The sequence below is a fragment of the Aythya marila genome (genome assembly GCF_965140915.1).
Source record: "Aythya marila genome assembly, chromosome: 1".
In the NCBI taxonomy this organism is placed as follows: Eukaryota; Metazoa; Chordata; class Aves; order Anseriformes; family Anatidae; genus Aythya; species Aythya marila.
Window position 1 is genome coordinate 55,894,892 of NC_139042.1, and position 12,106 is coordinate 55,906,997.

General features: G+C 36.6%; 1 protein-coding gene across 1 annotated transcript in view; it reads left to right on the forward strand.

Annotated features, from left to right (window-relative positions):
• The window catches only part of PCCA (propionyl-CoA carboxylase subunit alpha), a 284,602-nt gene that overhangs the window by 80,431 nt on the left and 192,065 nt on the right, over positions 1-12,106 (forward strand). The window contains exons 8-9 of the mRNA XM_082774792.1: positions 2,636-2,672; positions 8,123-8,201. Of these exons, the coding sequence (XP_082630918.1) occupies positions 2,636-2,672; positions 8,123-8,201 (116 nt within the window). The remainder of the gene's footprint in view (positions 1-2,635; positions 2,673-8,122; positions 8,202-12,106) is intronic.

Sequence of the window (12,106 nt, forward strand, 5' to 3'; positions counted from 1 at the left end):
TTTTGGGAAAACGGTAGTGGACTTACTGTGTTTTTTCGAGGAAATAGTAATAAATCAGCGAGGACTTATGTTGTTAAAAGAAAAAAAAGGTTCAAAATGGTCCTAGTACTGCTTTTTTTTTTTAATTTTGCATATATGGTCTTGAGTGTTGTCATGACATTGATTTTTTTTTTTTTTTTTCCAATGGCAAATGTTGCGTATCAATCATGGTTTTTGCACCCAAAATCTAAAACAACTGTCTTAACTTTATTGCTACTCAAAATGCTGCTGTATTTGTGAGCCACAAGTGAAATGCATGATACTAAATTTTACTTTCTTAGGGAAAAAGATCAAAAGATCGTTACCAGAGATTTCATTGTGTTGGTTGTTTATGATTTTTCCGAACTGTTTTTTCTCTTTAAAGCACAGCATATTTTTGTTTCCTATTTCAGAAACACTCTTTGAAGACTAAAGAATTTGAATATGCATTTTTTTGGTATTTTAGAGCTTGAGTTCTAATACATCAAAACTGTAAAAAGAAACAGATGTTTGAATAGTGTAAATTAATAACTGCGCTGGGCAGATGTCTCCTGTCTGTTCAGGCTAGAACTGAGACAATTAGTGCTTCTCGTATGATGCTGCTTTTTTTCTTCAAGTTGTTGTATGTGTTTCAATATATTTATGAATACAGTGGCTGTGAAAAACTCCCTTGTAATGATTTGCAGCTTGTCGTCCTGTGGACTGCAGTGTATCAGTTAGCCACTTGTTTGCAGGTAACTAAGTGGGGGGGGAAAAAAAAAAAACACAACACAAAACCAACCCTGTTTGCTTCCCCCCTCCTCGTTCTATTTTGCAAATATATGACTGGATTTGCAAGAGAAAAGAAATGTAAAAGTTTCCTTCTCGACTATAATCGTGGCTCTTCATCAGTCATCACTCTTCCTGCATTTTGTTCGAGAGGCTCTAATTGTCTGCATTTGGCAGGTTTAACACTTCCTGACAGAGAGGCTATTAAGGGGAAGTATTCTCGCATAACTGTCACAGGCAGGAACAAAGAACCTTCAAACTCAATGTGTGGAAACCACTAACATTCTTAAATGACCCTTTTCATGCATTTTATCCCTTTAAGCTAAAATTTGGAGGGTGCAGGGTCATGGAAAGCAGCAAGGTGTAATAAAACAGTTAACCCTGATTTTTTTTTTTTTTTTTCTTGGGGAGGGGGAAGGATTTTTTTTTTTTTTGCTAGATTTATCTCTCGACTTAAAAACAATTGTTATTTGGAAAAATCTCATAAACAGATGTGACTGGAGTAAAAAGACTTAAAACCGATGTTGCTTTCAGGACTGCTTTGAACTTAACAAGCACCGATTTGTGGAGCAGACTAGCTAATGAAAGGAAATTAAATTTTCTGACAACTTCCCCTGCCAGCCCCCTTATTCTTCATGGGGCTGTTACTAGGTACTGAAGACTTTTAAAGAGGATTTTGTTTTATTATCGGACATAAATGAACCAGGTATGAACATAGCTTATGTATTTTTTTTTTAAAGTTCTGACCTGGGTGCTTTTAAAATGGATTGCCTTGAAAGCTTTAAAAATATCAGGTTTCATTTTAATGTTCATAAGTCAGCCCCCATAGTTTCAGACGCACTTAGCAGCTGGTGGTTTCCAGACGTTACTGCCTTCCATACTAATTTTTTAATGTATGTCACAGAATAGTATAAATACTAGCAAATTTGGATGGAGTTCTCGAACTTAACCCATGCCACTGTAGTTTAACCCTTTTTCCTTTCTAGTGTTGTATCATGGAAATGTATTGTTACCAGTAGGAGAAAACAGAATTAACTGCTGCAGGAGAAGAGAGATGGTTGTTTTAAAAGTGAGAAGTTCAAGTACTGTTTCTGTTCTCTGGGTTTCCTAATACTATTTTCTGTATCATGTTTTCTGTAGCAGGCTATAGTGGTATGAGTCAGCTGAAGCCATAGGTGGCATCAACAAGAGTTGTTCTAGCTGTCATACACTAATGATTTGCAGACTTTTGAATGGGAACTGATATGTGAAAGGGTTTATTCTCCTTAAAATGGAGCGAAAAATAAACAACTTACAAAAGTGAAGTGCTTGTGTGGTGTTTTTTTTTTTTTTTTTTTTTTTTTTTTTTTTTTTTTCAGTAGACAAATTTTCAACTTTGAAGAAGTTCTGCAAGATTTTTTTCGGAACCTGAATCACACCCAAACAATAGAGAATCAACTCCCCCTACTGACAACAGCCAGGAAAACATGACAAATACCTGAGAGGACAGAAACAAGCTGGCAGTGGACAAACTTTAACGATCTGATTTATGGTCCATTATTGATTGTAAACTTCTAAATTCTAGCATTAAATTCCTACAACTGCAGAAAATCATTTTGCAATCCCGGCTGTGTTTCCTGTCAGCTGATTCCTCATTGCTTTGAGTTTCTCAGTATACTAATGATGAGGTAGAATTTACATTCCACTTATGGTATTAATTTTACATTCCTCTGGCTGAAAAGGGTCAGAAGGTTGTAAAATCAAACATTAAATGAATCAGAGGAGACAGTAGTGCAATATATGACTGCCCTCAGGACACAGTGCAATGGCTGATGGGATTAACGTTGGGTCTCATTTCCTGCTTTTACAGGATGCAGATGAAGCTGTCAGAATTGCAAGGGAAATTGGTAAGTTCTTAAATTAGCTATGGTGGGATTTGTGTGCCTCTCAGCAGACATGGTTGACTAAATTGAATGTGTAATAAGTAATCCCTATAGAACAAATAATGTTTTAATAGTTTTTAAGTTCCCTCTTGCCTATGGGGCTGGAAGAATCTAGGCATTAACGCCCTGTCTCTTTAATCATCACATTTTAGCTTAACCAACTGGACTTTACCGAACAAGTGCAGCCATGATTTGTGGAATGCATGTAATATGCAGCCGTCGGCTTGCAAAAAGGAGTTATTTCAAAGTGTATCTGCAATCGGACGTGGTGTTCTTTTCATAGAAGTTAAGCAGGGTACATTTCACCTGGTACGGAGGCTGACACCAGTGATGTTATGATCTTCGTTCTTCACTGTGTGCACAGCAATTAGCTTGAATATCATCCAGACCACCAGCCTTTCTTCTGTGCTTTCCAGAAGAGATTCTGAATATTTTACAGAATGGTGAAAAGAACAACCAGCAAACTGTCTGGGACTCGTTTTGATGAAGGTTAAGTGTAATGTGTTTAATGAGTTTTGGCTTTTATTAAATAAAGCTTAATATTTGGGAAAATGTGTAACCATATGCTTGAAATTACACATTCTTAAATGCTTTCTAGTAGGAGAAAGTAATGCAAAAAGAGTTTTTTTTTTTTTTTTTTTTTTGTTTAATTCATTTTAAGATACAGTAACCATGAGAAGCTATTTAAGCTCATCAGTAGTATAATTCCAAGAATCCACTTCATATACATCTCACCAGTGCCAAAACCTATGGGTGTGTCTTAATGCCAAATAGAAACTTGGACTTGCTTTGCTGTGGATGATTCTTCATTACTGTAAGGCTTTTCCAGTTTGAGTTTAAGCTGGCATTCCTACCCTGCACTGGTTAACTACCCTGAAACCCCTCAGCGTAGGCCTGACTGAACGTTAGGCTGACATGATTGAAGTCAACACTTCTGTGGGTCAGCCTTGGCCCCTTTTGGGAAATCAGGTGATTACTGATCACTGTCATGCAAGCAGAAACAAAAGGTAGAGGTTATCAGCCAAACAACTAGAACACTGGGAAGGAGAACTGGCAAATAAAATTGGTTTCAGTGCTTAAAAAGGCATATATAGTGTTATGAATTTATTTCAGTTCAGTTTCATTTCAGTGCTTTTTCTACATTTTCTTAAAATGTTTTTAAATAGCTTTGATCATTTTAAGTAGGAAAGCATTCAGTGGCTTCCTAGACACCTTTTAAAATTTATTCTTACTTAATTGTTCTAACTTCTTCTGGTGTTCTATTGACTGGTTTCTGTCTTTGATATCAGCAGCACTTTGGAGGTCATTATACCAAGGCAGTCTTAAATCTGCAGATATTGAAGTCGATTGCAGACAGCTGGGTGGTGTTTTTTATTTAGATGACAAATTCTAAAGCCAGTTTTGTATTGTCAAGTGGTAGCCATGTAGTGAAAGGAAACTGTCCTTTCTAGCTTGTTTGTACTCCTGTTTTGATCAACTGATCACTTTTGTTAGGCTTCTGTCTAGTCAAAACCATGGATCAGAAGCCAAGCCAATGATCTATAATTTCAAAGGGTGTAAAATAAGATGAAATTAATGTTTCTGTGTAAGTCTCCATGTATATAATGTCCTTGTATGATAAAGTACTCGATACATAATTGAATACTTTCAGATTATTTTTAATTTCACATATCTAGAGCCTACGTATTCTGAGAGTGCTTAAATAATTATTTAAAAAAATAAATCATTGTGGGCCATTACTTAAAACTGTAAAACATTGTGTAATGTTCTCTTATGGCCTGTGCATTCCTCTACTGTTCCCTGCTATGTTCTGGCCAAAGGTCCAGTAACAGTGATGAACTAGTTGCATGAACAGTGATGAACTAGTAGCAGGGCTGATGAACTGCTTTTAACTGTTACTTTTAACTGATACTGTTACTTTTAACTGATACTGCTTTTAACTGATACTGTTTACGGATTAAAAAAATTTTGTACCTACCCGAGTAAAAAAAAAAAAAAAAAAAAAAAAAAAAACCAAGCTACTTTTCACCTCTCATTTGAGATGTGCTCTCCCAGGCTGTCAAGAGTGAGTGTTAAAAAGATACTAGGCTGAATCAGGAGTTGGAAGTGGTTCAGGCACAAATTGCTGTATAGGCTCCTTTGTAATGTCGCTCTTCTCATATATGTCTGTGTGGGCTGTTCTTTTCTTGTGATTTCTTCTGTAGTGTTTAATCACACTGGCTCTTTTCCCATGCTGCTTTAAAGTCCATTTATAACTTATACATTAAGAACTGCCAGCTTCTTAATTTCTGAAGTGTCAATGAAACTTCAGAAAGTTTTACTTTTCGGTTTGTTGTCTGGATGAATCGAACAACTAAGAAGTGCAGGCAGTATAAACTAAATGAGGGTCTATTCAATTTTAATCTCATGTAAATTGGTGTCTACTTTGAGGGAAGGGTTGAAAATCTAACATCTACTCAAAAATGTGCTTGCTTTGTAAGGCAATTTGATGTTTTGTGATGTTTTTATATATGCTACTATAAATTGTTTGCATGCCTCTCCCTTCCCACAATTAATCCAACTAATCCATGGATTGGTATTTCAGCAATTTTAACTGCTGCTAGTGTAAAAGTTGTTAGAAAAATGATGAACACGTCCTTATCTTGGCATCATTTACCTGATATTTATGCTTAAATAGCTTAAATTCTGTGAGACCTTGCCTGGCTTGGGACAGATCAGTCTTTGGTGTTGGCCAAGGAACTGACATGTTTAGTTAAGCTCAGTGACACAGCAAGTAGAGTGTAAACTCATATGTGAGCAAAAGTTCAAGTCCCCTTATTTTCAGGAGGCTGGCTAATTGTCATCCCAACCTACAGAAGTCTCTTGCAAAGAATTCTTATTTCTTGGCCCAAAAAGCTGCATGTATCTTCTCAAAACCAAGCCTTACTTTGACTTTATTTTTTAATTTCTTTTTAACTATGTTGTGGCTCTCCAGAATCTTTAACTGCTTTGCATAAAAGCGTGATCGACATGTAATCAGTGCACATAAGGTTAGGATGGGGAGAAAAGCTGTGTGCGTAAATTGGTGAGTACTGCCAGTGACCCATGTATCCTGTCTGATAATTTAACCAAGTAGGTTGTGATATATAAGCTTTATATATTCTATAATATATGAAGACACACCAAGGCTCACTGCCAGTATACTTATATTTTACTGTTGAAATGAAAAAACATTAAATTAGAACTACTCTTCTTCAAGAAGTAAACTCAGCAAGCAGTTCAAGAGACTGATACTGTTAAACTGAAATTGTTAGCATAATTGATGATTTTTCAAGTACGTGCATCACTGAATGAGATAGATAACGTGATGGAAAAACTGCCATTGTGAGTTTGCCATAATAACTCTTAAAACAGTGCTTATTTAAGAATTTCACACCTTTTGAGCTGAAGTCTCTAGCTGCTGTTAGTGTTACCATAGGTGGTGCGAGTTTGGTAGCGTAATCTAGTTAACCTTCTAGTTAATCTCCTTGCTTAGAAATCATACAGGATATGATTATTGCTTTATTTCGAGACTGCTAGTTGACTTGTCTAGGAGCGTGGTGGTTGCCAGTGATCTGGAAAAACAGCTACAGCAAAGGTAAATTGTTCTTATACAGGCACAACATATGCTGCATTTCACTGAATTGAGTTGGACTTCACTGTTCCTGCATGCAGCCTAGAGCTGTCTTGTGCCTTTTTATCTCTCAGACCTGTTGCTGTCTGACTAATCCCATACCCTTTGTGGGCAGCATCAGATACTTAGAGGAAAAAGTAGCATACACTCTAGCAAGCTTCCTTGAACAGTTCAGTGTGGTCTTAAGGATGTATCTAGTAAGTAGAGATTACTTGAGACTAAAGCTTGCAGCTTTATAACCTTTTGGTTACCTGCCTTTAGGAAGTTGAGATTTGTGCTTTCATATGCTTATCTATTACTATTCTACAGCTTTTAGTGACATGAGCACTCTGTGGGATGGGGTTTCACAGCCTAATTACAAGTTATGTAGGAAACTATTTTATTGATTTTTTGGGGGGCCATTTTTGTTAATTCATCATTCTTTCATGCTGTTGCTGCTTTCCTGCCTTCCAGTCAACACTGCTCTTGTTTGTGTCCACTTCAGTCTTTTTAAGCAAAAGATTTTCTGGATCATGTTGTTTTTAAACATCTTTTGAACCTACTTTTGTTAAAATGTCTTTGTGGAGGAGGCAGTGGTGGGGAAATTTGTCGTTGTCACTTGACAGGGTTAGAGTAGATCTATGTTTCAGAAAGCAACTGTACACATTAGTTATGCATATAATAGCACACCTGACCATTTCTATTAGGGAACCTTAATGAATGTCCCTTTCTGTCCCTAGATCAAAACCTCTTTTAGGAATATATCTTCAATTTGCAAGGACTGATTGGCTTTTCTTGTCAGACCATATCAGCTAGTCTGATGTTTGACAAAACGTTACGATTTTTCATTAAACTTACTGGATACCAAAGAAGAACATTTCTACTATCCTAGGAATGTCAAAAATTTTCTAATCAGTACCTTAACTTCCAAATTCCCATATACTCACGTGAGAGAAAGGTGAAATTCACTGATGAGAATAAAGAATTGTTTTAGGAAGTTGTTTTGAATTCAAAACATACCGTACTACAAGATGAACAATCATTACTAAATGTGGTTTTAAACTACGCTGGTACTACACTCAGTTTTCAGAAAACTAAGGTCCTGACTCACATACCTGTTAATGTGTCTTGTTCTGAAAGTGAAATATTGCTGATTATGCACAGTCAGATTTATCATGCTCACTTTTTTTGGTTACTTGTCAGGTTGGGGGAAATACTTTATTTTTGCACATTTTTTTAATGATAAAAAATAATCTGATATTTATTGTGTAATATCTGAGCAGTACAGCTCTTATTTAAACTGGTCTGCACCAAAAGCGTTGAATTAAATACAGGCTTGTTTACGGAATCTCTGGACTAATAGTTTATGAAGATCTGCTTATTCTTGCTAATAAAATGTTTTTGTTTTTAAATTTAATCACAGCAATATCTTAGCAGTAGCAAAGAAACCAAATTTTGTTTCTAAAGAATGTAAGATTAAAATGGTCAAGTGACTTTATTCATAAACCACTTTATTACTCGGGAATAATTCATTCTGTAGCGTGGCTTTTTTTTTTTTTTCATATAAATGAAATAGAGAAGACAACCTTTTCTTGGCTTTAGAAATCACTGTACTGACAGCTAAGTCTTGAAAAGAAAAACCTCTCCTCTCTCTCCAAACAAGAAGCATTTTAATAAACGAAGTTATTGTCTCCTGGCATTATTGGACATGTGGTCAGTTGTCATGTTTGTATGACCAACTGATCAAAGTTTGAACTTCTGTCTAATTGTTCCCCGCTGTTAGGCTACCCTGTCATGATCAAGGCCTCAGCAGGTGGTGGTGGGAAAGGCATGAGAATCGCTTGGGATGATGAAGAGACCAGGTGAGATGCTGTCCAAAAGCTTGCCTTGATGAATGCTGCAGTTACCAAAGTCCTATTAAGCCACTGTGAGCTGACAGTTGAGCAGATATGAACTGTTAAACAGAAATTGGGTAGTACTTGTTTTTCTCCCTTTGGCATAATAAGTGGTAAATTTTGGTAGTTTGCATGTGTGTAATTAAAATTAATTTTTGCATAAACCTTAAAACAAAAGTCCATTATTTAGAGTAAAATCAAAAATAAAAAAACCCAAACCCACAACCCTTGCATCTGCCTTTTTAGCCCAATGATAAATTGTAAATTTGCACTGTAAATAATATTTTGCTATGTCCCTTCCAGAATGCTGATGTACTAATTGTCTGTGTGTTAGGTAGAATGTTTATAGGCCCTGCTTCTCAGACATTAATGCAAACCATTAGCTCTGTTAAAGTTGATAAGACTGATTATTCATGTGTGGAAACGGTGTTTCCAGAATGTGCTCTAGTAGCATACTTGCATGCTTTAAAATACTTGCCTGTGCAAAATTGTGCTTTTGCCTGTTTGAAGCTAAGTATCTGTTTAAACACTTTTTTTTTTTGTTGTCTTTTAATGCTTGTCTGAATCCTGAACCCTTCAGGATACTCCATTATTGACTGGAGATGTTTTATGATACATTCTCCTCTGATATTCTGACAGTGAAGAGCCTGGTTCCAACCTCTTGTGTCACTATTACAAAAACGATCAACCAAAAAACAAAACACCGACATTGTATGAGTTTTCAAAGATGCATAACAAAAAGAAGATTTAATCTAAAACTAAGTGACTTTTTAAATGCTTCCTACATGAAGGAGAGGGCAGTGCACATGCTGGAATTAGCTTGGAATACAGCTCATGTTGTTGTTTAATTGTTAGTTACTCGTGAGATTTCCTTGATATATTTTGTCCTATGTATTAAATTGTTGTGTTTTTTTCAGTCTTGCCTCAAAACCTGGAAACTGAAAAGAACAAGAAAATGAGTACCTAGCAGTTAAATTCTAGATTTAAAGAAAACATTCTGTGCCTTGCTATCTTTAGCCCATTCCAACTCAAATCTAAATAGGAAAACAAGGTTTTGAATTTTAGAATGAAAGATCTAGAAAAAGCTGCTTTTTTATGAGAATGCTTTGTTCCCATTGCTTTAGAATCCCAAATTACTGCCTTGATCTCATTCAGGCAGCAAGTACATCTGTTGGACTTAAAAGAAAGGCTTTCATTTCTCATTTTGCACAGAAACTGTCAAAGGAGTTTGATTAAAGTAACTGTTTAAAAATTGAAAACTTGGTCTAAAAATCATAATTGCTCATTTGTTTCAAAGAAAAGTTGTGGCTGCTGTTTTCACCATGGTCACCTGACAAAATTGATTGATATAGAAACCAACTAAGGATGGTTTTTTGTGCATTTAACATTAATTTAGTGATACTACTTTGACCCAGTGATATTAGTGATGCTTGCCTTCTTTGTTGAAAGCCTTCAGAATACTATTCAGCTTCTTAATATTTGCCAGTGGTGTTCTTCTAACCTATTTGTTAGCTATGTTAGCCTTGTTTTTACAGTATAATTTTATAGAGCTAGTGATCCTAAACCAAGAAGAAATGCCTTTTTTTAGTAGTGACAGGTGGGCACCAATGGAGCTAAGATGCATTTGACAAAATATTTGTTACAGGATGGTAAGTGAGATTAAAAGAACTGAAGATCGAAAAAGATTTACTTTGCGTTGAAGTATGAAATAGAGGATTTAAGTTTCTCTTACAGTCTGTCTGGAAGAAATAAATTTGTTGTACGTATCCATTAATTGCATTATAGAACTAAGGTTTTTCTGTTTTCTGTGACTGAAGAAAGTCTTTTTTTTTTTTTTTTTTTTGAAGGTGACTCAACTTGTTAGTGACAAAACAATGTATCTGATAGTTGTAATATCTTACAAAAATTTGCTGACATCACATGTTTTCTCGTTGAATACAGATCCACGTAATCCTAAAAATTGATTTTCAGCTGCTGGCAGACTAAGGAGCCAATATCTGAATCACCTTTTATATATCAGGGTTCATACGGCTGAGATGATTGTGAAGAACTGTTGATAGTATTTTAATGTGAAAACTTGCTTTGGCATAGACATATGAGATTAATTCTAAGTGCTGTTTGAGGGGGGGGGGGGAAGCCTTATATAAAACTATATTGTTTGGAACATGCTTTTGGATTTTCAGGAAAGCTGAAAAGTTTCCTCATCTTAAATGGCTATACATAATATCAAAAGGAAGTTTAAGTAATATATTATCATAGAATATCCTGAGTCGGAAGGGACCCACAAGGATCGTCGAATCCAACTCTGATGTGACATGGAAATGTTTGTATTGTGTGATGTGGCATGGAAATAACCACTGGAAATGGAAAAGACCTATCTGATTGACTGAATTCCTGCTGTTACAGAATTATTTGCTATAGTAACTTACTAGTGCTTCATCTTTCACATCTCTTATATAGCCCAGACAATTAGCGGTGTTAGATTCGTCTAGCTATTATGATATTCCAGTTCTTATGTCTAAGATTTCTTCCATTTTCATCTAACATTTCTAAATGGAAGTACTAGAATACTGTTTCACTGCCGTTTTAACTTTTTTTCTTGAAATATCTCTTCATGAGCATGTGACTGTGGAAGGGCTGCCATGTTCCCCTCTCCCTCTTTGGGTATGGTTGCCTTTGTTTCTTCAGATATGAATCCCTTCTAAATCTAATTTATGTTGCTTTTCTTCTAAATTTGGGTCAAGTACTAGTGTGAAATTTTGTATGCAGTTCAAGCCACTAATCCAGATCTGAATAGTCTCCCATAAAGGAGGGAGCCAACTAGCTCCCTGAGTAACTCAATTTACTCTTAAAATTCAGGGTGGCAACCCTGCTAACCTTTTTTTTCATTAAACCAAAAACTCTGAGCTCAACTATTTCATGATTGCTGTAGCCAGAACAGCCACCTACCATTGCAGCTTCCACAAGGCCTTCCATATTCTCAAACAGCAGATCTAGGAGGCCAGCTTTCCTTGTTGGCTTTCATAAATACTTGTGTTAGGAAATTATCTTCAGCACACTTTATGAATTTCCCAGACTTGTTTGTCAGTATGATATTCACAGTACATGTCTGGGAAGTTGGTCCCCCATAAAGATGAGGGCAACTGATCCAGAGATTTATCTTAGTTGCCTATAGAGTAGCTCATCCGTGCTGTTGTCCTGGGTGGGCTGCCAGTAGTAGGCACCCACAACAATATCTACTTTGTTCTGTGTCCCCTTAATCTTCACCTGGAGGCTCATCACCCAAGCAAGGGCTGTGTAGTCTAGTCTCTCCCTTACATCCAGTATGACACACCTGCACCTTGCCTGCCATGCCTCTTTCTCCTGAATGGACTGTAGGCCTCCATCCCAGCACTCCAGTCATGGGACTCATCACACCATGTCTCACTAATACCAGTGACATTATAGCTCAGGGTATGAACCAAAACTTCCTCCTGTTTGTTCTTCATACTGTGTGTATTGGTACACAAGCATTTTGGATGCATTCCTGAACCCTCAGTGCCCCCTAAAACACCACTGTAGATGCTCCCATTAGCCTTGCCACCCTCAGGTAGTGTCAAGGCTTGGCTTAACCTCAGTGTTTCTAGTGGTGTCCCCTCCCACACTGATCCTAGTTTAAAGCTCTCTCAATCAGTCTTGCCAGGTTATGAGCCAATGAATGTTTCTTCTATCAAGATGGGAGAATCCTGTTAGGCTCCAGCAGATTTCTCTCAAAGACTCCTCCTTAACTATAAAGGCCAAAACTCTGGTGGAGGCACCGGTCTTAGAGCCAGGCATTGATGACCTGGGCTTGCTTGTTTCTTTCCATGTCTCTTCCTGCTATTGATAGGATT